The sequence below is a fragment of the Python bivittatus genome, unplaced genomic scaffold (assembly GCF_059951505.1).
Source record: "Python bivittatus isolate LINGU-HERP-01145 unplaced genomic scaffold, Pbiv_v1 ctg000200_np1212, whole genome shotgun sequence".
NCBI classification, from domain to species: domain Eukaryota; kingdom Metazoa; phylum Chordata; class Lepidosauria; order Squamata; family Pythonidae; genus Python; species Python bivittatus.
In genome coordinates this window covers 17,110,484-17,136,662 of record NW_028277040.1, presented here as the reverse complement: position 1 = coordinate 17,136,662, position 26,179 = coordinate 17,110,484, and the positions used below count along the sequence as shown (strand labels likewise).

Sequence of the window (26,179 nt, the reverse complement as noted above, 5' to 3'; positions counted from 1 at the left end):
GGGAACACCTGGTGCTTACCAAATCTTGTGCTTCATGGCTCCTAATGTTGCCATTTCAAAACAAATATAGCCTCTATTGTGCTTTACTGTTTTGCCAATTTGCATAAAATCCCATTCTATTTGAAACAGATTATTTTGCTCCACATGTCAGTGGAGATTGTTCTGCCATTCATCTTCATGAAGAACAATGAAAAGTCTGGATGCAAATATTTGGGCAGCTGTTTAAATACATCTGAAGAGCTTGAAGATGCCAAAACAAATGTAGGACATTCCCTTACACGGCTCCTTTTTCTTTAAAAACCACTGTTATCTCTGTCTTAGATCAGTCGACATACAGTTCAACTGGATTTTGCAATTCCTTCCACACAAAATAGCCTGCAGATGGATTCAGTTCAAATATTTATATTATACCTTCCTTCATTTTATTTACCAAGTCCTTAGTAGGAGATCATCATATTATTATGCTAGCCGCCAATTGATTATTTATTATTCTTTCCTTCCTTCATGGATCTTAAAAGGCTGCACAGTCTCCCCATACCACACACACGGTCATTTTTGGTTGTCTGTGCAATAGGACAATTTACCACTTTGTCGTGTAATTCTGTAATAGACCCAACTGCAAATGCAAAGAAATGGCACAAGTGTTGCATTATTTTCTTAAGGTGGGGTTGAGCACATTTTTGGTGATCAGGGTTTAGAGAAAGACAATCTGCAATGGGGGCAAAATTAGCACATCTGGAAACAGTCAGAGTCGACTGTTTGGGTTGTTTTCTTTCCTTTTTAAACTTAAATCTAGTTCAGGGCTTTTATTCATGTTTTCCTGCATTTCCCTCTTAGAATTGTAGAAAACTGTGCTCTAGTTTTCAGTAGGTATGGTTGAGACGATTGCAGGGGTTGCAAAAGGCGGCTGCATGCTACCCTGGGGACTCAAGATGTCCCCCCCGATTTAGAGGAAGGGACATAACTGAGTGATACAGCATATGATTCTTGTGCAGAAGATCTCAGATTCCGTCTCTGGCATTTCCAGATGAGGAATGTCCTGTCTGCAAGCCTCTGGCCAGTCTAGAGACAATACAGAGTTAGGTGGAACAATGTTTTGGCTCACGCCTACTTTTGCTTCCCATTTTCCTTATTCGGCAAACTCATAACTCCAATAAATAAGGTGGCCTCTTGGGCAAAGCACTGAAATTAACTTTCATGCAAGGGAAGAGATTATGACACCCCTCTTGGAAACTCAACCATAACACAGAAACTGACCAAATCATTCCAACTACATTATATTATTCTGCTCTTTGAAAACAGGGTGCCACCTTCAAAGGGCCCTTGAAGTATTCATTACATATAAGAGTGACCAGAGAGTTGTCTTTCAATGAGGAATTATCAATGTCTCCCTAGTTCTGTGAAAGTCTGCCTTCCCTTAAACAAAAGTGAGCAATAGAAGGACAGTTTGTTTTTGTTTTTGAAGAAGCGCAGATTTTTACAGAACAGTCTCATTCTAAGGAGAAGATGCTGACATTAACCAAGATAGGTTGATTTTCCAAAATACAAAGTAGTACAGGTAAAGTGGTACGGATCTGTGTTTGTCACCTCCAAAGCAGTATGAATTCAGCCTAAAGCCAACAAAGCACGGAGTAACTCTTGTCAAATGTAACTTTCTCTCAGCTGCCGCAGAACATACATTTCAATCTTCTTCCCTGCCTATATTCCAATGTCTAAATAGCTTCCTTCCAAGATTCAACTCCTACCCAAGCATGTCAGTCATCCTGGGAGCTATTAACCACTAGATATCTGAAGCCACTGAGGAAGCATCTTCTAAACAATTGTCTTGAGCTCTTTGTTAAAGCATAGAAAGTCCTCTCATCACTGGACACAACATAATAGGAATCTCTCCTTATAGGCACATATTTAAAACAATGCTGTGTTGTAAGCATTTTGTAAACTCTTTGCAATCAAAACCAACAGGAATTAAACAACTTTAGTTACGTGCCTTGCCTACAAGAAAAACTAATCAAGCTAAGACACAACTAGACATGTACGGGCACTGGTACAATTCTTGGCTAATTTGTAATTGTAAGTCCTCATTTTTAAACTGACCTTTCAGACAAGAGGTAAAGTCCATGTAAGGGTGTTATGTTTTTATTTGAAAAGAAGAATGTTTTGTGGTGGTGGTGGCAGCAGCTTGTTTGTGCACGCATGAAAATACATTCCAGAATGTCTATCTGCCTCAAAACAATTAGATTTTATTTTATTTTATTAAAATAGAATAAAACTAACAACGTCTTTGGCATTATTTTACCTGCTGCGATGCCTTAAGCATCAGATAAAATGCAGTTTCCTGGAATCAGTGCTATTATGCTTAATCTTTTGACCAGAGGTACAGCCAACTAATCAGCTAATCAGCAGGATTAGGCAGATGATTTATGTTATGGATTTTGTTCTAGTGTCTAAGATGAAAAACTCTATTTCAAGTGTTTTCTAAGAAATGGAGCAAAGTTGGGGCAGCTCTGCCATATGTAAGCCTGAAAAAAAATTCTGGAGCAATAGTTGCCACAATCAACTGCTTTGCAATGAAGCACTGATTTCTAATCAGTGTAATTCAACGTATGCTGTAGAAGTTCTTTAAAACTGTAATTCTCAGAGCATCCCAGGAAATGTGTCAGGACTATAATAGAAACAAATGTGATTTAGGTTGCATTAAAAGAACCACCATCCCCAGGTCACAGGAAGTAATTGTCCTGTGCTGGAAGATTGTCTCCAGTTCTACATGTCATATTTTAAGGAGGACACAATAAGCTACAGCATATTAAGAAACGAAAAACTGGGACAATGAGAGATTTTACGTAGCAGGAGTTTAATGATGTAAATGATCATCGCCTTCCAACATCTGAAGGATCGGCCTTACCACAGAGATTTGTTCACTGTTGCTTCATATGACATTAATAGCCATTTGAGGAAACATTTTGGCAAAATATTAAGTTTTAAATGGTACAATGGTTCAACAGTGAAATCAACCAGTTGTGGTGGAGCTCTGAAGATTTCACACGGAGCATGAAGCTGGATTGGGTGATATTCTACAAGCCCATGAAATTAGCAAGGACCACAGCAAAATCAAAGGGAAATAATGATCTGTTATTGTGCAAATCAATCAAGATCTTATTCAAATTTGTGTTTGTGTTTGATTTGAATTGTCAATTTGATTTACATTTGTAATTCAATTTAAAAAGTTGAGCATAGTCAGTTTTAATCATTGATTTGAATGATCAAATAATAACTTGATCAAATCACCTTTGAATTAAATTGTCAAATTGATTCAAAATGTAAAATTCTACTCTCTGTAGTTTTTTAATAAAATAAAATAGGCCAATACATTTCTAACATCATTGTTCATTTTCAGGAATATTACTATTTTTATTTTGCAACTCTTCCAAGGGAAAACTAAGTTCCTTTCTTTCTCCACAATTGCTTTCTGACAGCTGTACCACAGCCACAGAACCATGCCAGGTGGTTGAGGAATATGAATTTGATGAATGACTTTATAAGCCATTTCTTCCATATACTAATCCCAGGCTGCTCTATAATTTTAAAAAAATGAAATCAAACTCAAAACTCATGCTCCGTGTGAAATTGTAGAAAGAACTACCAGGAAGCTTGTGAAATTAAGAGAATACAGCAGAACCCATGAAAACACTTCATACTGGGATGCTTGAGTATGTAAAATAAGTATTTGTTAGGTACAGGAAGTCCATTGAGAAGGATACCAGATGGATATTTTAGGGAGAGGACATGCCATAGTTTGAATGCCAGAAGCACGAAATCCCTCTCACCATCGAGCTAACATTGGCTGCAGTTGAAATAGATGGAAGCAGAGGCTCCTTAGAATGCTCAGCAGTTAGACAGACATTTGCAAGATTTGATGTTTCCAAGTTTGGGATATCAGTCCTGATTTTTTTCCTCAATTATATTAAGGGAAGTGCACGTAAATGACAGCTTTTTCCCCATGGCTAATCCTGAACCTTTGCTGAATTCCTGGGGGGAAAATGGACATTCTAGAGGATGGCTCCTCTAGGAGCACGGCTGACCTGTCACTAACTTGGAGGAAAATTCCAGGGGAGAAGACATTAAAGAGATTAAAGATGTGTCAGTGGTTGTTGGTCAGGCAGGACCCTATGGCAAAGACTCAGATAACATTCATATTGATACTGATATCAGTACTTTGATACTGATTGAAATGGAGGCATCTTCTCTCCAGAGGCTCATTTGTTGAAGCAGGGAGAAGAATGACTTGTCTCATAGAGTTCCACTAATGAAAGCATTTCCATCAATGGAATAAAAGTCTAAGACTCTACACATTGTTTCTTGATATTTTATTTACCGTATTTGAACATTAACCATGAGCTGCCTTAGAAGGAGATGAATTCACAGAGGTGGGATATAAATAAAACAGACAATAACAGGAACCTTGATGACTCTGAATCTAAGCTATCATTGTCTCTTAAAATGATGCAGAATGTAAAAAAAAAAATCCAAAGAAGTGTTCCCAATTGGATGTAAGATTATGAACATTTCACTAATTCTAAATTTCAAGTCATTTCAGAACGTTATCATCTCTGTGAAAGAATGTGGCTTGAAAGATGTTTTTCCCCATGGTTTATTTAATAAAAAATTATATTGTTATTCTCATATTTTAGATACTATTCCATACCTGTTGAAAATGCAGTTATATGCATTTCTGCTCAGAAGTAATTTCATTCAAGCCAATAAAAAGGCACAGAAGATCTCAGGAATGAGATTGAAAGGAATGTCCACTACAAATTTACACTGTCGCTTACTTTGAAGCAAGTATTTCTATGCCTAAATTATAAATGTTTAGGGCATCATCAAACAATCTTTTTTTTTTTTCTCTGACTACTACAGCAGATCTAAAAAAAACCCACCACATGATAATCAGCAGAGTATGAAACACATAAAACTCTAGATGCTGAAAACAAAGCAGCAGTATCACAACCTTTAGCTCTCTTCATGCATAAACATACTTAGTCGGGTGGGAGTTAACACTGGGGAGTTCTGAGTGCACAGTCTAGAAAATGCTGGGTTCAAATCCTTGCTTGAACATGACTCTCACTGGCAATCTTAGACAATCATTTTGGCTATGTTTGCATAACCCACTGAAATCTAAACCTACCATATTGTGCAAATCCAGCCTGTGTTATTAGTTTAGTTTTCATTATACTGTATGATTAAATAAAATGGATTAAATCCAATGCAGCCAAGTTTAGGTAGCCATGGACAAACATCTTGTGGCATCTCTCTGTATCATCATGCAATGTTGCCATAAGAATTAAAGGAAGGGGAAAGAAAATCTTATATAATATCCTGATCTTATTCACAGAAAGGTAGAATACCTTTTGTACACTAGTGCTGTACAAAAGGATTCTTCATGCATTTCAAGGGAAATGGCAATTGCCTGCATGCAGTGTCCTTCTCCTGCTTGAAACAAATTGACAAAAACATAATAAGTAGGAAACCCTATGCTAGCCTACTCAGGTTTCACCCTAACCTGGATATTGCCTTCAACAGTAAGTCAAAAAGAACCAAAATATTTCATGTGAATCTACTTAGAGTAGAATCACTTTTATCTTTGGAATTTAACTTTTGGGCAAATACTAGAGTTTTTTCCAGATGCAACCCAGTTTGCTCTTCCATGGTCTAAAGTAGTCTTATATTTGTCGATCATTTATTTATTTATTTGTCACATTTATATAGCCGCCCATCTCACACAAAGCGACTCTGATCATACCAGCAGTTCAGGATCAAGATTTCTTAGTTGTGATCTCATCCTTTCCAGAAGAATTTTTAAAAAGCCAGGAGAAGTAGCTGCAATTGTTCTGAGATATGATATACATCCCTGTGATGTATGATACAGCTATCATAGCACAGTAGCAAGGCTGAAGTGTAACTACTTTGAAAAACCATTTGGTCCAAAAATGGTCACAGGAGACTAAACTAAATGGCACATATTGGTATAAACATAGTGGCATTTGCCATCAAATACATTAGATTATATAATACAAGCATAATAGCTTTCAGAAGTGTTTTCTTTATTATTTCAAATATCAAATATATTCAGAGTATCTACTGGTATCTGGACTGGATTTATAGGAAAATTCTTAAGTTGGTCCTGATGTTTGGCTGAACTGATGATCGCTCCCCAGGATGCAATATGGCATGCAGCTATGCTGCATAGAGACACAATTCTATATGTGTCTACATAGAAGTAAATCCTATTAAGTTCCTAAGACTGGATTTTAAGCCTTTTCCAATGGGACTCTAAGCAATTTAGAGAGCCAGTTTGGTCTAATTATTAAGGTGCTGATCCAGGAGCAGGGAAACTTGAATTCTAGTTCTGCTTTATGCACAAAAGCCAGCTGGGTGACCTTGGGCCAATCACTCCCTCTGAGCCCAAGGAAGAAGGCAATGGCAAATAATTGCCAGGAGTTAAGTTTGACTGGAAGGAGGGAGGGAGGAAGGAAGGAAGGAAGGAAAACAACAGAACCATGTTAAAAATCACAGCCGTGAAGTTTTTGCAAAAGAGAACATCTTCATAATTTGGACTGAAATCTTACAAATGGTTGCTAGAGACTAAGATCCATTAGGATAAGTGGTATGTACAGCTCAATACATATCAATAGGACCGTGCTACTGAGTGGCTGATATTTTTTTTAAACAAAACAGTTGCATTTAATTTCCAAATCAAACATTCTATTAAGGCTACATTCTTCAGCATATTTCCTAGAAGTAAGTCTGTTTGAAAATTTGCAGTTTAAAATTGCAAGGGAATGTCATGAAGAGGTATTACATTTCTGGCCCACAACAAAATTAGCTAAACTGAGTATGAACTAATGCATCTGAGCAATTAGAAGGCTTTAAAAATAGAAATTCATTCCCAGGGATTTTTCACAAGCATCAAAATCCCAACTCATAGTCTGAGAGAAAGTTGATGATGTCTGGGGAGGTAGAAGGTTGCTGCTGTTTTCATTCCAAGCTTCTATCAGAAGTTGCCAAAGTTTACTACAACTTTCATGAAAATGTCCATCTCCAAACTCTGCTGGCGCACACACACACACTCACACAAACAAGCAGATAGAGCACGTTAAACTTCAGATTCCTGCTCCTGAAAACCTCGTTTGCTTTCACATTTGAAATCCAGGAAGAGTTGCAAAAGGTTCTGTTCAAAATAACTTCACATCCAGAGGAACGAGAACACCACTTACCTAAAGATAGGTCTCTGGAGATGCTTTTTCCTAATTGCAACATAATCATCCATTTAAGTGTGGGGGAGGAACAGCCTCTTCCTGAAAAGAGTTCCTGAGAAAACCTGGGAGCAATCAGGAAACTTGTTCTTAGCTACTGTGCTGAAGAGACCACACCAAGGTTTTTTTCTGGTGCTGGGGAAAACCTCCCTCCGTGTGACAGTCCGGCAAAATGAGGCCATAGAGACCACATAGAGTCTAAGCAGCACCAAAACATGCAGGCTGTTACACAGAGACTGGAGGCAAGTTGAGCGAAGCAGAGAAGAGCCTCCTGGAAGGGTTTCGGCTGCCTGAGGAAAATGCAAAACTTTTACCAACTGTTAACCAAGTTTAAAAAAAACAGACCCGTGCTAGATTATTCCAGGCATGAGAACTCTTCTTAGACGCACCAGTCAAAGTCTTCAACTAGGAGGCTGACTTGCTTTGTGAAACAAGACCAGTCCATTGGGAGGCTTCCCTTTCTTTCTTTCTTTTTTTTTTTATCCTCCCCTTTCTTCAAAATAAAAGTTGTCCAGCTGTTTCAGAGCAAACCCCTGCAAGTGTTTTCTAAATGTTTCTGTGCTGTTGTAAGGCACTGTATACAAATTAACAGAGACGGATGGCTCTGATCTCCCTTCCTGGCTTCGCTTCAAGACATTGTTGCAATTATTTTACAGTCTGGCTATTATTCACTTTGGCTGATGGGTGACTATAACTATGCACATTAAACCACCACTCATAATTTTTGGCACCCACACAGCCTCATAGCCAACAGTTGGCTGAAGCACAATCTGATGTTTGCAGCTGGTGGGACCTTAACTACGCTGCATGGAGCCATTATCCTTGAGTTAGAAAAATAAAAATGGAGTGGGGTCCTTTGTTGGCAAAGTCAAATCACTCAGCCTGGCCAGGGGGCAAAACACAGATCATGCGAGACTGCTAACGATTATTCCAGAATATTCACTTTCATGCAATTTTCTATAGCAGGGGTTACAAAGTTATGGTTCTTCAAATACAGGTAGTCTTCGTTTAGTGCCTGCCTCATTTAGTGACCATTCGCAGTTATAACGGTGATGAAAAAGTAACTTTGTGACCAATCCTCGCACTTACAACCTTTGTAGGTCTGTAAAGCAAAGGCAAGCTGAAGGAAGATCATATGCACAGTTGTGGTTTCACTTAGCGACTGCCATGCTTAATGACTGAGTTGCCAGTCCCATTGTGGTGACTAAATGAGGACAACCTGTATTGAAGACTTACAGTTTCCAGAATACTGCCTATCACTGGTCTCATAGTCCTATGTAACAGAGGGGGATCCATAGACTTGGGACTGGGCCCACTAGAGGCTTTATATGGCTTCTTTAACAGCTACAGCCATATAAAGAAAACTAGCATATCACAGAGAAGAGCTTCGTGTACCTCTCTCCCTGATCTGCTAGTTTACTATTTCTGTGTGTATCTATATAAGGACCATTGACAGGTATAAACTCCTGTCATGTTGTACAAGGTGTAGATTGTTTGTTCTCAGGCTCCAATCCTATGAATTGGGGGGGGGGGGGAGAGAGACTGCAAAAAGAAAAGAAGTGTATTGTATATGTTTTACCCACATTTTTAAAAATATATTTATTTAAAACAAAGATTCGCTCACATTAACTGCGGTGTCTGCTGTTATTTTGGCCATGCTTCAGGCTATCTCCCAGAGAGTAAAACTGAAGTACGAAGAAAGTCTTAAATTACCTGTCTTAAAAATCAGTGAAACTGTGACTGCAAATCCAAAGGGACTGGAAAGCTTTCCTAGAGAGTAGCATTGTGGTCTCCCTAGTGAAACTTGATATTTATGATAGGTGACCTGTTATATGAACCCAGCAAACATATCCGTGAGATACAGTAAACAACAGCTGAAAAACCTGAGCACATAGCAAGTCACACTTTGATTGTGGAATGGTAATTTAATACTTCCCTCATCTAGGGCTCTGAAAGTTCAAGACTTCTGCCATGACTCCTGTGGAAATGAGAAACAGCAACTTTTCTTAAAGGTTTCTGTAAGTTGCCCTGAAATCATATTTGGGAAACATTTTAATAACCATCCACCACCGCAAACACCCGCACTCCATTTCTCACGCTACTATACATGGTGAGGTGAGGGAGGCTGAAGGCAAAAAACACATTTTTTTAATCATGGTGCCCATACTCCGGAACAGCCTCCTGCTAGAAGCTAGGCTGGCCACCTCAGTGATGGCTTCTGGAAATTGTGAAAATTGAACTGTTCTGGAGGTAGTGCACCATCTGGAACTACACGTACTAATTAGTTATTTATTACTGTGTATTATAGTTGTTAGAGAGCCAGTTTTGTATAAAGGTTAAGGCACTGGGCTAGAAACTAGGAGGCTGTGAATTGTAGTCCCACCTGAGGCATGAAGCCAGCTGGGTGACCTTGGGCCAGTCACTCTCTCTCTCTCAGCCCTAGGAAACAGGGAATGGCAAACCATATCCAAAATCTTGCCAAGGAAACTGCAGGGACTTGTCCAGGCAGTCACCAGGAGTCAACACTGACTCCAAGGCATCTCATATTCTCTCTCTCTCTCCCCCTCCCTCCCTCTCTCCCTCCCTCTCTCTCTCATAGACTTGGTAGCATCAATATTACTATAAATAATAACAACCACCATAGGCCTTCACAAGAAACAAAACAAAGACCCAACCAATTCTGGCTACTCTTGGTTCTGATGGGCTTTTGAAACCTGAACTTAGAATGGAAAGGCTCATTTCAGAGTCATTGGTTTAACCATACAATTGGCCACCTGTTTAGGTCTGTCAGATCTTCTGAAGAGCAGACTTGGAGAAACTTCATTCCTTCTCCATTTGAACTTTCTCCAAATCTCTCTACATAGCCTCTCACTGTAGGGGTACACAGAAGATAATCCCCAGGGATGTAACCACTACTCAACAATCTCACACTGGCCCTATAATATTTTTGCCTGGCCTTCAGCAGATAGACTACTAGAACTATTTACAACAGCTGCTCTTGGCTTATATATAGTTGAGTACCAGCTTGTCCAGGTAGTCTCTGAGACTTGGACACAATTGAACAGATTAAAAAAAAACAACAACTTAGCAAGCTGAGTATAACTTCTAACTCAGAGTGATACTGATTACCTTCAAAGCCCTAAACTACTACAGATCTCAATTTGTGAAGAAGCATCTCTTCTGATATCAGCCTGCCTTTGTTTTGTGATCTTTTGCTGAAGCTCTTCTCCAGATGCCTTCCTTATGAGAAATATGATGTGTAGGAACAATAGGGGGGGACCTTCTTGGTGATAACCTCCTTCCCTATTAAGGTGTTAGACATTTTTATTTTAGCACCAATTTATAATTAGAACTTGAGAAATGTCTTTTTATTGTTGCAGCATCTTATCAAACTTGTCTAATTTCAGAGGTGAGACCTGGTTAGTATTTGGATGGAAGACCACCAGCAATGCAGCTGTAAGCCTGGAAGAAAGCAACAGCAATTTGTTATTGCCAAGAATACAACATGGATGTCTCTGGTCCAAGAGTTGACCCTGATTCAAAGGAGACTCCATCTTTTACTTTTTTAGTGTTAATATTATGGTTTTACCATAAATGTCTATTTTCTTGCCTTCTCTAATTCCAGCAGAAACAAGAGGAACACAAATCAGTGAAAAAAATGACCATATATAGCCACTTTTCAGATATTGCAGATCATATTAATCAGTTCCTAATGGTTCTCTGTTCCCCCAAGAAAGTGGCATGGTGTAAGAGTCTGAACTAAAATCAGCCATGCTCATAGAAACAGATATCCTATATATATGTATACAGATACAAACAACCTTTCCCAGATATATCTCCTCCACTGCCCTGTAATTCCTTAATACTGTTATTAAAGGGACACAGAAATATTCTTTAATTAATGTATTTGCATTAAAAAAAGGTTCTGCCAATATGAAATATGGCTTTTTAGACTGAATGTCTTATTGAACTGATTCTCTAGATAAAGCCATGGAATTTGGCAGCCATGGTCTTCTCTAGGAGTCAGTGAATTGCCCAAAATTCAGACCAATCAAGGAAGAATTACTGAAAACTGATACATGTATTATGTGGCTCCAATGTTTGACCAAGCAGAGCATATATTTCTGGTGAATTGTGGGAAAATTGTTTATGTTGGGCTTTTTGAGGAAGGCAATCCTTCATTGGTTTGGTGAGGGTTTTGAGTAGTGATTCCAAAATTCCTGCCTCATGAAAGCTTAAAGCAACAACTGCTGGCAAAGCATGAGATGCAGGCTTAATTTTGCTTTGGAGTTAGAACACTGGCAGTAAATCAAGGCTTGGAGAGGGTGCCACCTAGCGAGTTCAACATGGAATGCTCCGCCATTTGTTACTTCTTTGGGGTGGGGGCATGGAATGCACAGTGGAGAAAGCAGAGAAGACGCGGGCTTCGGACTACCTTTCCAAAAGCCAAAATGTAGCACAATGTTTTTCAACCTCGGCAATTCTAAGATGTGTGGACTTCAGCTCCCAGAATTCCCCAGCCAGCATGGTGACTGGGGAACTCTGGGAGTTGAAGTCTACACACTCATGTAGCAAATTCAGTCTTTATTCTTCCTTCTTTATTCTCCTATGGTGAATAGAAATGTGTGGGCTGGGACCCTTGTTCTGCTCTTCTAAAAGCTGTGATACGGTTCACAACCCTTGCTGTTCATTTCTTGGGTTTGACATGAAATATGTACAGGTTTCAGAATCTTTCTCTGACACTGGATGTGCAGAAGTTAAAGCCTTGCCCTGAACTGTTACAAAACCTGCAACAACAAAAGTCCTTTCACTCTTTTTCTGTACAAAAGGAAAAGAAAAAGGGTGGGGATGAGGGAGAAATGGAAAACTAGCAGACTTCAGCTGATACCACCTGAAAATCAGTGAAAGTGGCATGTAACCTGCACACCTTTGCACAGCTTATCACTTTCACCTCTGGGTGTTTTGTCTGGACACTGAGTGGGAGCTGCAAAGCCATCCAGCTAGCATTTCCCTTACGAGTCCTGAAACTTAGGAACCTTGAATCCTGGAACCTAGCCTCACAAAGGTTTAAGCTATATAACAGCTGAACTAGAAACAAATCATCTCAGTTCTTCAACACTGCTGACTGCAGGGGTACCAAACAGCTTTCAAGCTGGCACAGAATCCTCGTGTGGAAGTGCACAATATCATATGTGTGAGTTTGGCATAACTCCTTGTTCTTCTCCATTTTCTTCCCTAACATCTGAGTACAACCTATTACTGCAAGAAGCAGTAAAGGCCATCAGCTTTAAAACAAAGTTCTCCCACTCTGAGATTGTTTTTAATTATGAGAAAATGGCACAGAAATTTTAATCAGTCGGTCAAATGAGCAAATTCATGAAGCACATAATTGGTAGCAGGCACAAGCGCTATTTATCACATGTATCCCCATGTTATATGATTTTTGAGTGCCCTACTTTCTCTTCATTCATGGTTCATTGTAAATTCATTTTGTCTCTATGGATATTATCAGCTAAAAAACAAAGAAAGAAACCTCTCCAAAAAAGTTTACCCAAGCTTACATTTTACTCCCAAATTTTGAAGCACACAAATGTGTAGGACTACCCCCTTGTCTTGACGTCAGCAAATGGAAAAAGACACTTTGAAGCTTAACCTAATGACTTTTCAAGCTTGCAAAATGGGAAACTACTGAACATAAGCAATGATGACTCATTCAGGCAGTACAGAGAAAGAAAGAAAGAAAGAAAGAAAGAAAGAAAGAAAGAAAGAAAGAAAGAAAGAAAGAAAGAAAGAAAGAAAGAAAGAAAGAAAGAAAGAAAGAAAGAAAGAAAGAGAAAGCAAGCAAAAGGGAGGGAGGGAGGGAGGGAGGGAGGGAGGGAAAAAAATAAATCCTAACAGTTTGTTGACCAGTTCCATTCTAGTGTTTGGGCAGTGAAGTTGTGAAGAGTTATAAAGGACTTTAAGCTCTGATTTCCCTTTGCGCCTCCTGCCAATACGAATGCTTACAGAAATAATTGAATCTCTTCCTGTGTGTGTGTGCGTACAGAACACACCTAGGAGGCTGTGTCACTGAGCAGATTAGCTTTATTGCAAAAACTTTCTCACCTCCATTGGCTGAAGCATAGCATCTTCAGTCTGGGCATTTCCTGGGTGGCTGCCTGCGATAGTAATACAATTCTGCTTCATTGAAAGCTGAGTTCTATGCAGATTTAGAGCTGTGGGCTTATTATCTAACCTAGCTACAGTTCTCTTGTCATCAGAATGAATGACGAGAGAACTGAATATATGCGCACTACTGGAAATGGAGAAAACCTTTCCCTAACCACTTCACCACTGAAAAGGAAATAAACTTGATCAATAAATGCAACCTCTTCATCTGTTTTTTTTCTACAGATTCTTTTAGCCCTGAAATACTATCTGATGGATTTATTTAAACAGATCATGTTGACCACCTTATAAACTCAATTCATTTATTCACTCACCTGATTTTATGCTACCTCTCTCTCCATACTGAACACTCTAATTAGCTTACATTTACTTAATTTTATTTATTTTTGTTGGAAATGCTTACAAAAAGAAGGAACGTTTTATCTTCTATGGTGGACTTGCAAGAAAGCAAAAAGGTTCTGGACACAAATACATGAGATGATTCAAAGAGTTCTTAGGGTAGAATTTGAAAAAAAACCAGAACTATTTTTATTACGTATAATGGGAAAAGAATTGGAGGAAAAATTTGGTAACTTATTATTATATATGATTACAGCGGCTAGGATTATATATGCGCAGTACTGGAAAAAGGAAAACATACCAACAATAGAGTGGATGATGAAAGTTCTGGAACTAGCATACATGGTGAAATTAACAATTTTAATAAAAGATAAGAATACTATGAGATTTAAAGAAATATGGCAACCAATATTAGACTACCTGTATACAACTGAAAAAAGTGAAGAGATGATAATAGGATTTATATACTAAGGAATGAGACAAATAGAAATAAGAGTAAGATAAAGGGGAAAATATAGAAAAGAGATTTTCAGAGATAAACAATCAGATATCTATAACTGTGAAAGTCGGAAACAGGTTTCCTCCTCCTTTCTCCTTTCTCTTTCTCCTTTTTTTCCTTTTTTCTTTTTCTCCTCTTTCTTTCTCTTTTTTCTCTTTTTAATATATTGTAAATGGTAATGTAATTGGAATTGCAATAATTGTAATTGTATTAATTCTTGTTTTTTATTCAGTGTATATGTATATAATAAAGTTCATTAAAAAAAAATATTTATTTTATATTATGTGCATCTGCTTTTTTTGCCCATGTGGCATACATCTTTCTGCCCATGTGGCTATACAAATGAGATAAATAAATAAATAAATAAATTCTACTTATCTAACTTTAAAATAAATAGAGAGACAAATAAGAGGCGGCTTCCTTACTGTGATTAACATTTATCCTCTCTTGTGCCTTCTGCTTTTTTATATTTTTAATCATGATTGTTTTTTATATATTTATTGGTTTTTTTTATTTCAGTGTCATACGCCACTCAGAATCACTGCTTGTGGGATGGGTAGCCGTATAAATTTAATAAATAAATAAATAAATACATACATACACTTAAAATAAGTTAAATAATAAAATCAGGACCCATCTTAATTATCATGTATTACCTTCATCATGCACAACCATATGCACATGCAAGGATTTTTGCCTATATTTAAGTCAATTAAAATAACTCTCCAAGCGTGCAATACAGTTTTTTGCTGCAGTGGATCAGATCACATTTAGCTGACTCTCTTGATGGACTTTTCCCTGTCCTTAAATATACTCCCCATTCCTTCTAATTCATTCAGAACCATCAGTAACCAACAATGGCAGTTGGCAGAGTTGACCCTTGGTTTCTTATTGACCAGCATGCTGGGCACCTGCAAAATAACTTATCATTGAAGGAAGCCAAGATCATGGGATATCATTTGTAATCATCGTCATCATCAACATTTACTACTCATATATTACATTTATATCCTGCCTAACTCCTAGCAACTCTGGGTGGTTTACAAGTTGTTTAAAGCATTAAAAACAGGAAAAATAAGAAACAAAGGATGACAAAACCAGATGAGAACAAAGGAAAACAATCTAGGAAAGGAGACTTCAAAACACCAATAGGGTGGGGGCCATTCAAATCCCAGAAGGGAACCTCATTTCAGAGGGTAGGTGCTGCTACAGAGAAGGCGCGCTTCCAGGGTCTCAATAGATGGCATTGCTTAATTGAAAGAACCTGGAGCATGCCAACTCCCCCAGATCAATACTATACTATGAGAGATACGCAGTCCCTCAAGAACCAGGCCTGATGCCATGAAGGGCTTTATTGGTAACAAGCAGCACCTTGAATTGCATCTGGAAGCAAACTATTAACCGATGCATCTCATGAAGCAGAGGTGCTATATGGCCATATTGAGGCATGCCCGTCACTGCCCATGCCACTGCATTTTGGACCAGTTGAAGTTTTTGGATGGTCTTCAAGGGTAGCTCCATGTATTTTGTAAATACATTTACATAAACAAACAAACAAACATTTGTAAAAATGTGTGTGTCCCAGGTGACTTATGGCTTGAGGATTTTTGTGTGTAGTTCTCAAAATTACAGAAAACTGAGTATGATTGATGCCAAAGGCAGAGAAGATGCAGCCCAGAGCAAGCTAAGCTCAGCCAACAAATTTGGGCACACATCTTGGCAACAAAGCCCATTCCCAGCACTACCAAGAGATGCCAGAAGACAATGGGAAAGTCCCAACAGAAGACTGCTACAGCACTAAGGTCAATGGTTCAGCTTATTAATTAGCTAGCTAACTTTAAAACTCAACTTCCCAACCAAAAGAGAATCTTGGGTCAGCAGTGGTAGGATCTCATGCTCATACAACATTATTTTTCAATGACATTATAAGCACTATTTCTAACCAGCATTGTACATTTGGTATCACCAATAAAGATGAACTGAGAAACCACTAGGAATGATGTCAAGAAAGACAGAGTAGAGAAATATGTCCCCCTGAGAGTGAAGAGGATGCTATATTTGTTCTGGGATACACACAAGTCAAAACATGGGATTCCTTGATTTGGAGCCAGCGGGATGTTGTTATTGGCCCGAGTGGATGGAATACAGGCTCTTTATTTGAGTGCATTATGAGGATTGTTTTTATGTACTGTATGTTTTCTAAGCCCATCCATTTGGATGTTGCAGTTCACTGACCATTATAACTGCTTGCACTTAAACTCCATAAAGAATTCTTATTTCTGTGTCCATGGTGGAGTAAGATAATATAATAACTACATGTCCCAATTTAATGTGAAGGTTACCTTGAAGGGTTTACAGATCTTTGAGAGGGCAAAACAGGGAAGGTTTCAATTCCATTTACATCAAGAAAGAATAGGATAAAAAAGTATTACAAAGGGGAGAGGGGAGAATTGCAAGCCATGATTTGCATTGACAGTAGTTTTGTGCCATCTAAATTTCCCATAAGAATATTAGCATCATGAACAACTGGAATAAAAGTTGTGCAGTAAAAATAAATGAAGAAGAAGGAAGCAAGGATCAAATTCCTATTTCCATCATTCTTTTGTTACCTATATTAAAATGGGGGGAGGGGGGAGAGACAATAAAAAAATTAAAAACACGTTAGAAGTAATGCAAATTTTTAACTATTTTTACTTCACAGAATAGAGGTAGGATTTAAGGGTAACAACATTAAGGGCTAAAGGTGCTTTGTTATAAGGTCTCCATCATAATTTGAAAATATCTCCAGATCCTCTCTGATCCCATGACCTCTGCAGAATTCAAGAGATCAATTTATTTCTGGTTCAGTCATGGTATATCTGAAACTGCAACTAAGCTAGCATTTTCTTTAGTAACATTTTTAAAATAGGGAGTTTCTGGGCAGTTTCCCTACTGGCAGTAACTCTTGCTTCACCTCACCATGATTCTCCCCTCAGTTTCAATTTAAACTATACCACTGGGGAAATCCCATTTCAAAGCATGTCGTCACTCAAAAGCACAACTGAACAAGCAGAATTGTTGTCATTTTCACCCTGGCTTGCTTTGTCTGAGCTACTACAGAACCAGGAATTGTAAAGATCTGTAAGCAGCCAAGCAGTTCAGGTCAATCACAGCTGCGTTCGCCTATGCTCATCACTGCAGCCACAAGCAACGATGACGGTAACTCTTGTGGAAACAGCCTGTTGCAAAAATGGTGATGTGCTATTCTTTCAGCTTCACAGCTTGTCCTGGTGTTTCACAGAAAGCAAAGGAGATCTTTGCAGGCAAGTAGGTTCCCCCAATAGCAACGGCTAAGGCTGTTTGAAATGTGGGAGGGTGAGAGAAGAAGCTAGCCACTGATTTTATTTCACTTTTGTGTGAAGTGGGAACAAGGGGGCTTCTGTTACTCCTGGAGCTGCAGAAGCCATCTGAATGTTCTTTTTTGCACCCTCCGATTGATCGCCTGAAGAGAGCCATCATCTCCTCAAGGAGTTCTCCCCGTTTGCTGGTTTGAGATCAGGAGAAGCGAACACGTGTGGGGCTTGGCTGCTAACTGCTTCTGAGTGGCTGCGAAGTGAAATGGAGGTTGTGCCTAAGGGGTCTGCAGCTGCACCCATATGCAGACCTCTTCAGAAGTATCTCCCCTAAACTTCGTGAGAGGTCTGACTGAACATGCAATATTTGGGGCTATACGAATCATTCTAGAGCAATTAGAATTTCAAAACAGATGAAATGACTTTGCTTCTCTGCCAGTCAAAATCTGTAGTGGCAAAGCAAGTGACAAGGCTTATTTATTAAGCATTTTGAGAATTTCTGTTTTATATCTGTTTCTTTTTTCCTTCATGGCAACTCCCAGATGAATAAGAATCATTTTTTTCTGGGTGCATAGTTCCTTTTTCTAGCACCTGAACACACAGTCAACGTTAGTTTGTCAAGGCCCATGTGCTCTCACCCCCCCCACACACACACACAGACACCAAAGAAAACCCTTGCTGTTACCTCAGGAGTGCACAACTTTTTTCAGGCTCAGTCCCGCTCTTGGCCATTGAGTAACATGTCAAACAGGTGGAGCCAGAGCCAGGAAGGTAACATGTAAAGCAGCTGAGGCGCCTGCCAGCAGAATAGCCCTCTGAAAACTGAAATGAATGGTACCAAATTTGGTGGGGCAAGAGAAACTGGCAAAAGAAAGCTCAGGTTTAAAAATTGCTCAGATCTGGCTCCAGGCTGCAGAGAAAAAAATCCTCCCCAAATCCAACCTCAGTACCTGCCTAGGAGAGAGGCTCAGAATGTGATCGGGAAGCCATGCGCTTCGTGCTTTCCTTATGATGCTCACTTAGTCTAAGATTGTACACATAAACGGATTCTTCCTGGGAGTTTCTGCATTTTATAACTTTACATTTACCACACTTTTAGATTCCTTTCTGGGACAAAGCCCTATATTCCAATAGAGATATAGCTTAGTCCTATGCCTGACCGTGCCTCAATAGGCAAGAGCTTTTATTTTAAATTGCAGCACAATGCTTTATTTAGGTAGAACTGCACTCAAGTAAAGGGTTGTCCCAAAGGTGGATTCAGCCACTAATCGATTTTTGATCAGTTAATCAATCCACTAAAGAGGTAGTATCTAGTTGGTTCACTCTGGTTTGTGAAAAACACTTGTTAAATTCTGTTTGGGAAAACGGGGAATGAGAGAAGGCTAGATCTCTTCCCTCCCCCCATATGCACCCCCCATATATGTAACTGTTTTCCCAATTATCAGAGATCTCTTACCAAGAAGACAACTGCTGTTCTTCCCCTTCCTTAGTCTTAAATCTATGAAATATGTCTGATTGTCATCTCTTGCCACTGCATATCCAGGAATAGTGTGTGACAACTTAATCAGCTTCTTGTTATCAATCCATCGCAGCACAAAGGAGCCTTTGAGCAAAGCCATAAGCTGTGCCAAAAGCAGCACAGCCCCACCCACCCATGATGCTTTTTTTCTTCTTTTCTTTTTCTTTTGCCACCAGTGACACCCTGTGAGGTGTAATACAGAGGCAGCTAGACTCAGCAAAGTCACCTTACAGTACTTTCTCGGAATGTAGTTTATTCCGTATTCCTTTAAGCTTTCCATTGTTACTCCGGAAGAACTCATTATTTTTGAGGAAAAACAGGTAAAATACTTCTGTGGGTGTGTAAAAGTCCCCACTGGAGATTGCTCAGAAATAGACACAGCTTTTTCCAAGCAGCCTTCTTTAAAACTGGGGGAACAAAGTAGGGTAATGAACAACAATTAAAGCGGATGTACAGAAAGGTGTAGCAAGTTTCATTCATGTTTCCAATAGGTTCCTAATGTCTCTAACCTCACATATTCAGTCAAAAAGTGTGCAGGGTTTAGAATGCTTAACTAAATGTACAATACAAGTAAATACGCCGTTTCTGAATTTAAACACTCACCAAGAAGAAAATGTAAATGGGGGGGGGGGCTAGCAACTTCAGGTCTAGGTTTTCATACACAGAATAATATAAGGTTTTAAGATAGGGTTAGAAGATTTTTATTTAATAAATTTACTATAATCACATTCTATGATAAGCTTCATTTTCTTTATTTAAACTCACTAGAAAATGTTGTGTCAATGTATGAAAAGGCTTCTGTGTTGCACTCCCCAGGCTGATGAACTAATCATTATTATGATTATGTTTATTACTATTATTATTGGCACCCAGCTGCGATGGACTCATGCTGTATTTGTGATGAAGGGTTTGAGACCCTTGGAATACAGCAACCAAACTAATTAAAGAATTTTGGCACAGTCAGAAAATTCCACAAACATTTCTACCCAGCCCTAGCAGCAAATGCATAATAACACATAAAACCAAACAATTTTCTACCCTTGGATGACATACAAAACCCTCTGGCTTCCTGTTTTATCAGGTTTGATGGTCTGTCAGCAGATTTTTTAAAAAAATAATCTTTTAATTTGTGCTAAATGTCTGTCCAACTCTCTATTAATAAAAATGCTGATACTGAAATAAGTATGCAACAGCATTAAAATAAAAAGTATTTCAGTGTATATTGATTTAAAAAAAAATACCCAAGAACATGCAGCATTTCCTAGGTTTTCTAGTAAATACAGTTTTAGCACTCTGTTCTTCCTCCGAATCTGCTGACTCACCCTAAAATATTTGAAAAGATAATTATGTAACTATAGAAAAACACATATTAAGTGTTTCAGTGCAAACAGAAAAAAATATTAATTTTTTTCTGAGATTAAATTAAAATTTGATTACAATTTGAATCTGAGAAGACTCACCATGTTTTACAATGTCCAGAATGCAGATGAAACATGGGGGCTTGTAAATAGATAAGGATTACTCCACCCCAAAATGTGAAAAAGGGAATTGCGAGATAAAACTTTCAGCAGAGGAGAAATACTTCGAATCTGCCACTTTGCCATACCACCATGTTTCCACAATCTTGGCCGGACTGCTAATCTCTGCTTGTCTCTAGTAGTTTCTGGTATTTATATAAATGTATGTATTTAACAACATTTTTATACCACCTCAGTTAAATGACTCTGGACAGCATGCAGAAGAATCTCAGACAGCAATTTCCCCACCACCCCAAGTCTAATAATAAAAACCAATATAAAATCAGATGCCCTACCTCTAGCCTCACTAAGAATTAAACCATCTAAAACCTCCCTAAAAAGAAAACTTTCTGCAGTCCGGGCGTGAAGCATACCTCCAAGGCAGTGTATTCCACAGGATAGGTGCTAATTTTTCAGGATAACCCAGATCAGGTAACAGACATCACAAGGACTACAGGAACTCTACTTTCTTGTTGCAGGGTATAATAAGAGAATCTTGAAAGCCTGACAGAGATTCTCTTTCTCCCCTCTTATACTGAAAACAATCAAGGCGGGGCAATCTTGAATTTTTTCCTTACCCCTTCCTGTCTGTCTGGGCTGAGCTGATGTTTACATAATGGTAGTTGATGTTTTCCTTCAAAGTCATCTCTGTCCTGCTCTATAGTAGGGGCCACTACTGAGAAGATCTGGGTCCTAGTCCATATTGCCCTCAGCTTACGTGTGGCAGGATCTATAGCAGCTCCCTTTAGATGTTCCGTTGGGATGGGCAGAATCATTATGGTCAAGATGGTCTCTAAGATTGCCCTAGGTATGACACAGTTTTATTTCATAGCTGTGACCTCTAGACAGCTTCCCACATCGCTTTCTCTTGTTACTCATAAAGCATTTCCAGGGAGGGAAAAGCTAAGGCCACCTCAAGATTTTTGTAGCCAACTAAGGGAAGGACAAGATGACACCCTGCTTCCAATTCCTTGTTTAGAAACAAGTAGATGGGCAGTTGAATCTTCTATCAGTACTGACGAGAGAGAGAGAGAAAGAGTGTCAGTCAGTCCACCGCCACAACTACAGGTAGCAAGATAATTTAAAGAGTGAAAGATAAGCTGTGTACCAATACAACTTTGTTCCCAAATGGACAGAAACATCTGAGAGGCTGTCCTCAATATCTGCTTTTTGAGGCAACTGCTTCAACTCTTCCTAATTGTAGGGCCAGCACTGGAAAAGCTATTGTGCCATCTGTGAGTCATCACATTAATATGCTTGTATAGTTCTTGCTGTGTAAATATGACAAATGCACACATGCTATCAATGACACATAATGATTGATAATTTTAACACTGTTTTTTACATGGAAGTGCTTTTTGTGTGAAATAATGATCTCTTCTCGAGCTCAATATGTGAAGCATAATCCTTTTGTCAATCAGAGGGCTATTAGCTAGTTGGATTAGGTCAGCTTGCATCAACCAGTTGTTAAATTTGGGAGGCTTTGCCTACGCTTCTTCAGGAGAGGTTTCATTCTAGGTCTTGGCATTAGCCTACATATCTGCTCCAGACAGCTCAAGTACTGCATCTCCAACCCCTCTTCTACATCATGTGTGTGTGCATCCACATGGTCACCCGGGTTATCAAGTTTGCTATCATGGGGCTGGCTTGCAATCATGATAAATCATCAGAACTGTCTGATTTTTTAAATAAAAACTTTATTATATTATATAGAAAATACAGTTAAAATATAAAACAGAGAGTACGGCAAAGAAAGAAAAGAAAAAAGACAAAAACTAAAATAGTGAGAATAGATAGAAAGATGAAACAGAAAGTGACTTCCGACTATCTCCAATACAGATATAGATACAAATTTTAAAAAAATTAGTCTCTTACCACTAATTAATCCAAATTCACATTATTTCTATCAACACAAACCATCTAATCATTAAAACCCACAATCAAAGCCTCATTTTTTGCACATAATCTAAGAAGGGTTGCCATGAGGAGACAAATTTAGAAACAGTATTATCTCTTATTAACGCTGTTAACATCACCATTTGAGCCAAGTCCATTAATTTAATGATCCATTCTTCCACTGTAGGTATTTGTGGATCAATCAGAACTGACTGTTGTCTAATTTAGACACTGTAGGTTACTGGACTCTTGAACAAAGTGGCTTTCGCTATAAATGTGAAATATTTTGCTTTTAGAAACATTCTTAACATCTAATCAAAGGGCAAGTTGCTCTCTTCAGATTACCCTCTCTGAAATAAATTCTGAATAAGATCTGAAGGCCTTTTTTTCCCCCTCAAGGAAACACTTTTATATATTTGGGATTTTTGCCTGAACTGCTTAAAGACAGAATATTTCCTAAAACTTTTCTCCTGTGGAGGACTGTATGGTTGCACAGCTATCTTTTATGGTCTTAGAGTTTTCACAAGACTTTTGTGTTTGGAGCAAGAAAATTTAAAACATTACCCCCCTCCCCCCTTAGAACTTTGCTGAAGGCAAGGTCTTGGCAGAAGAGTTTATAATTCCCCAGGTAAACTAGAATTTTCCAGTATATCCCAGACAGTATGTCAGTAGATTCAGCCTCTCAATAGTAGCCCAACCTTTTCAATTTAACATAATTTAATTGTCTAAGGTAGGGGATCTTGGAAAGGTAGGACATTTTGTTTTGTAGAAATAAGTCCATTTAGTTCAATGGCTTGTATTTCTACACAGGTGTTATTGTTAACTATTTATCAAGAATTATGTTTGATTATAATTTATGTTGTATTTTCATTATGTATGTGTAATTTTTGTGTGCTGAATAGGAAGCAGCAGAGAAACAGATGTCCGCATATTATCAAGCCTAATGGCTGGGACATATTACAAATGGGAGAGGGCAAAGAATATGCAACTGTACACTCCAATCAGCAGGATCTCTCCATCTTTTTTGAAGGAAGGGTAAAAGGTTGAGGGATCATCATCTTCCACAGCCCAATAAAAGTCAACATGTGTTTGCTTCTTACAAATGCATCTGTACTTCTATTTAGACTTCAATTCCAGAAATATCTATGGACAATTTTCTGCTTCTTGATGTATCTGTCATTCTCAAGCAGAAACTAGGGAAGTCACCTTAATGTTGAAGCTTATTAGAAACAAAGTGATGGAACTATTTTCATACCACCATGAAGTCAAAAAGGTAATTATGGGAAATTCCATAGAAATAGGTTGGCAAACCTTCCATAAAGGGAAGTGTGAATATTTTACTGCTTTTTCTCCTAGGGCATAGGGTATAAGAGTTAACTCTATCACTCCTTGCCATTTCCCAATCTAAACAGTCTATCCATTCTTGTAAACTTATTTTCTTCAATGGGGAGAGTGTGGAGTATATCATTCAACTCAACAGAATGAACTCCCAAATCAGCATGTATAGGTTTGCAAAGGTAAGCCCTTTTAGCTTAGTTTGAATCCTATCCAAAATGTGTGGTTGCCAGCATTAGGACCTTAAAAGATTACCATATTTTTCCGACTATAAGACGCCCCCATGTACAAGACACCCCCCATTTTTCCAACCCAAAATTAAGAAATCAATATTTTAAAGATAAAGCAGAGCACATTTTTATTTAGTAATTAGGTAACATTTACCTGATACACTCAGTGGGAGGAGGTCCAAACTGTCTCTCTGCAGCTCTGTTTCCATGCTGTTTTGCAAAACTGATTACATTCAGTTTAAATTTTGCACAGTAAGACATTCTCTTATTTATATTTTTATTTTCTGACATCTTTATGGGCTCTCCACCTCCAATGGGATGCGTTCCAATTGGTTTGTTCAGCATCAGCTGACATCAGTTACATAAGGCTCCTGATTGGAGGAAGCCCGTTCGCAGAGACAAAGTATGGGCAGTTTCACTCGTGGTTGGACGCTTGTGATTAGAGGAAGCCCGTTCGCAGAGACAAAGTATGGGCAGTTTCACTCGTGGTTGGAGGCTTGTGATTGGAGGAAGCCTGTTCGCAGAGACAAGGTATGGGCAGTTTTGCCACCGCGGGTTCTCTTTTCGGCTGACTTCCTTGAATAAGACACCCTTCAATTTTGAGCATAAGGATTTTAGAAAAAAGTATCATCTTCTAGTCGGAAAAATACGGTATGTTGTAGCTTCTCAGAGAATAGGGAAAAAAAAGTCCTGAAGATGATGTGACTGAAATTCTAGACTGGGCCTTATATGGGCTGCAAAGCTACTGAAAAAATCTGCTGTATAGAGTTAAATAATTACAATAAAATAAAGCAAGCTTTTATAGTGGTCTATTAAAAAACAAAGTCAATACAAGGCACGCTGTGGAAAATGAGTCACGCCATACTTCAGAGGAAGCAATGGCAGACTGAAGACGGCTCCACAAGAGCAGAGCTGATGGCCGTGGCAGAAAGAGGAGCCAGTGAATGGATTGGCTCCTCAGAATTCCTCTCTGGATTAAGGAGAGGACTAGGATCACCCACAACTTTGCTCCATACAGAGACTTCCCACAAAGAGATAATAAAATAGCAATCTCCGGTGCTATTTTATTATCTGGGAGCGAAGGGAAAGTCATCTTTCCTAAGCTGCGGTTTGGCACCTTTAAAAGGACACTGGGTTTGTACACCCCTTTCTTAACCACTTTAGGAAATTGCTTGTTTATGGCTTTTTGAATGTTAAGAACCTTCAGAAAGGCAAGTTTCATTATACTGGGTGAGTTTACTTCTATCCTTGACGAAAGAAGTTTCATGCAAGTTTAAGGACTTAAAAAAATTATTTTTGAATAAACAGCAAAAGGGTAACTAGAACATTGATTTTTGAAAGTTATAAACAGATTAAGGGGCCAGATGGACTTGAAATAAGTTTTTGAAATTAATTACAAGAATACTTCCTGTGGGTTGTTTAAAATTTTATAAAAATATATATACGAAGATTTTGAAACTAACTGTAAGAAATCTTCCCATGGGAAACTCTTGTTTATTAGAAAAAAAAGACATGATAAGAGGGGACTTTGAAGGTTGACTAGAGGGAACCAGAGAGAACTAAAGATTATAATTAAAGGAGAAGAGACCATTAATACAGAATGGAACAATATTATTTGACTGTGGAAGAATTCAAGGATATTTGAACAATGCACTCAGAAATTACTCTTAAGAATGATTGCTATTATAAAAATGGATTCAAAAGAAGTTATGGAAAAGGAGCAGATTTTACTGGATAAAACAGACTGAGGCTGATTTGAATGTGGATCATAAAATGGATTTTAAGAAGTCAGGCTACAAGAATGATATGGAAAAGGATGTTACAATGGATTTACAAATGAAACCAGCTGATGTCTTAATAAGGAGACATGCAAATAATGAATCAGAAGAGTGACTTGGATAGCTTTCTTATCTTGGATTTATAAGAGACATGCTAAATTTGTGAAGGAGTTTCTGAGAGGAAACAAAGAGAAAATGATAAGAAATCAACTTATGGAACGCTATTTGAAGGGATTAAAGATTAAGGTTCTTAAAA

The 26,179-nt window shown here is 38.4% G+C and overlaps 1 protein-coding gene across 3 annotated transcripts in view; it reads right to left on the bottom strand.

Moving 5' to 3' along the window:
- The window catches only part of PDE1A (phosphodiesterase 1A), a 144,895-nt gene that overhangs the window by 96,353 nt on the left and 22,363 nt on the right, over nt 1–26,179 (bottom strand). Inside the window, exon 1 of one of the 3 annotated variants that reach the window (XM_007422774.3) lies at nt 7,272–7,835. The exons of the other annotated variants lie outside the window; for them this stretch is intronic. Coding sequence (XP_007422836.1) covers nt 7,272–7,324 — 53 coding nt within the window. The 5' untranslated portion in view covers nt 7,325–7,835. Of the gene's footprint in view, nt 1–7,271; nt 7,836–26,179 lie in introns of those variants that run through there. 3 annotated transcript variants of the gene reach the window in all.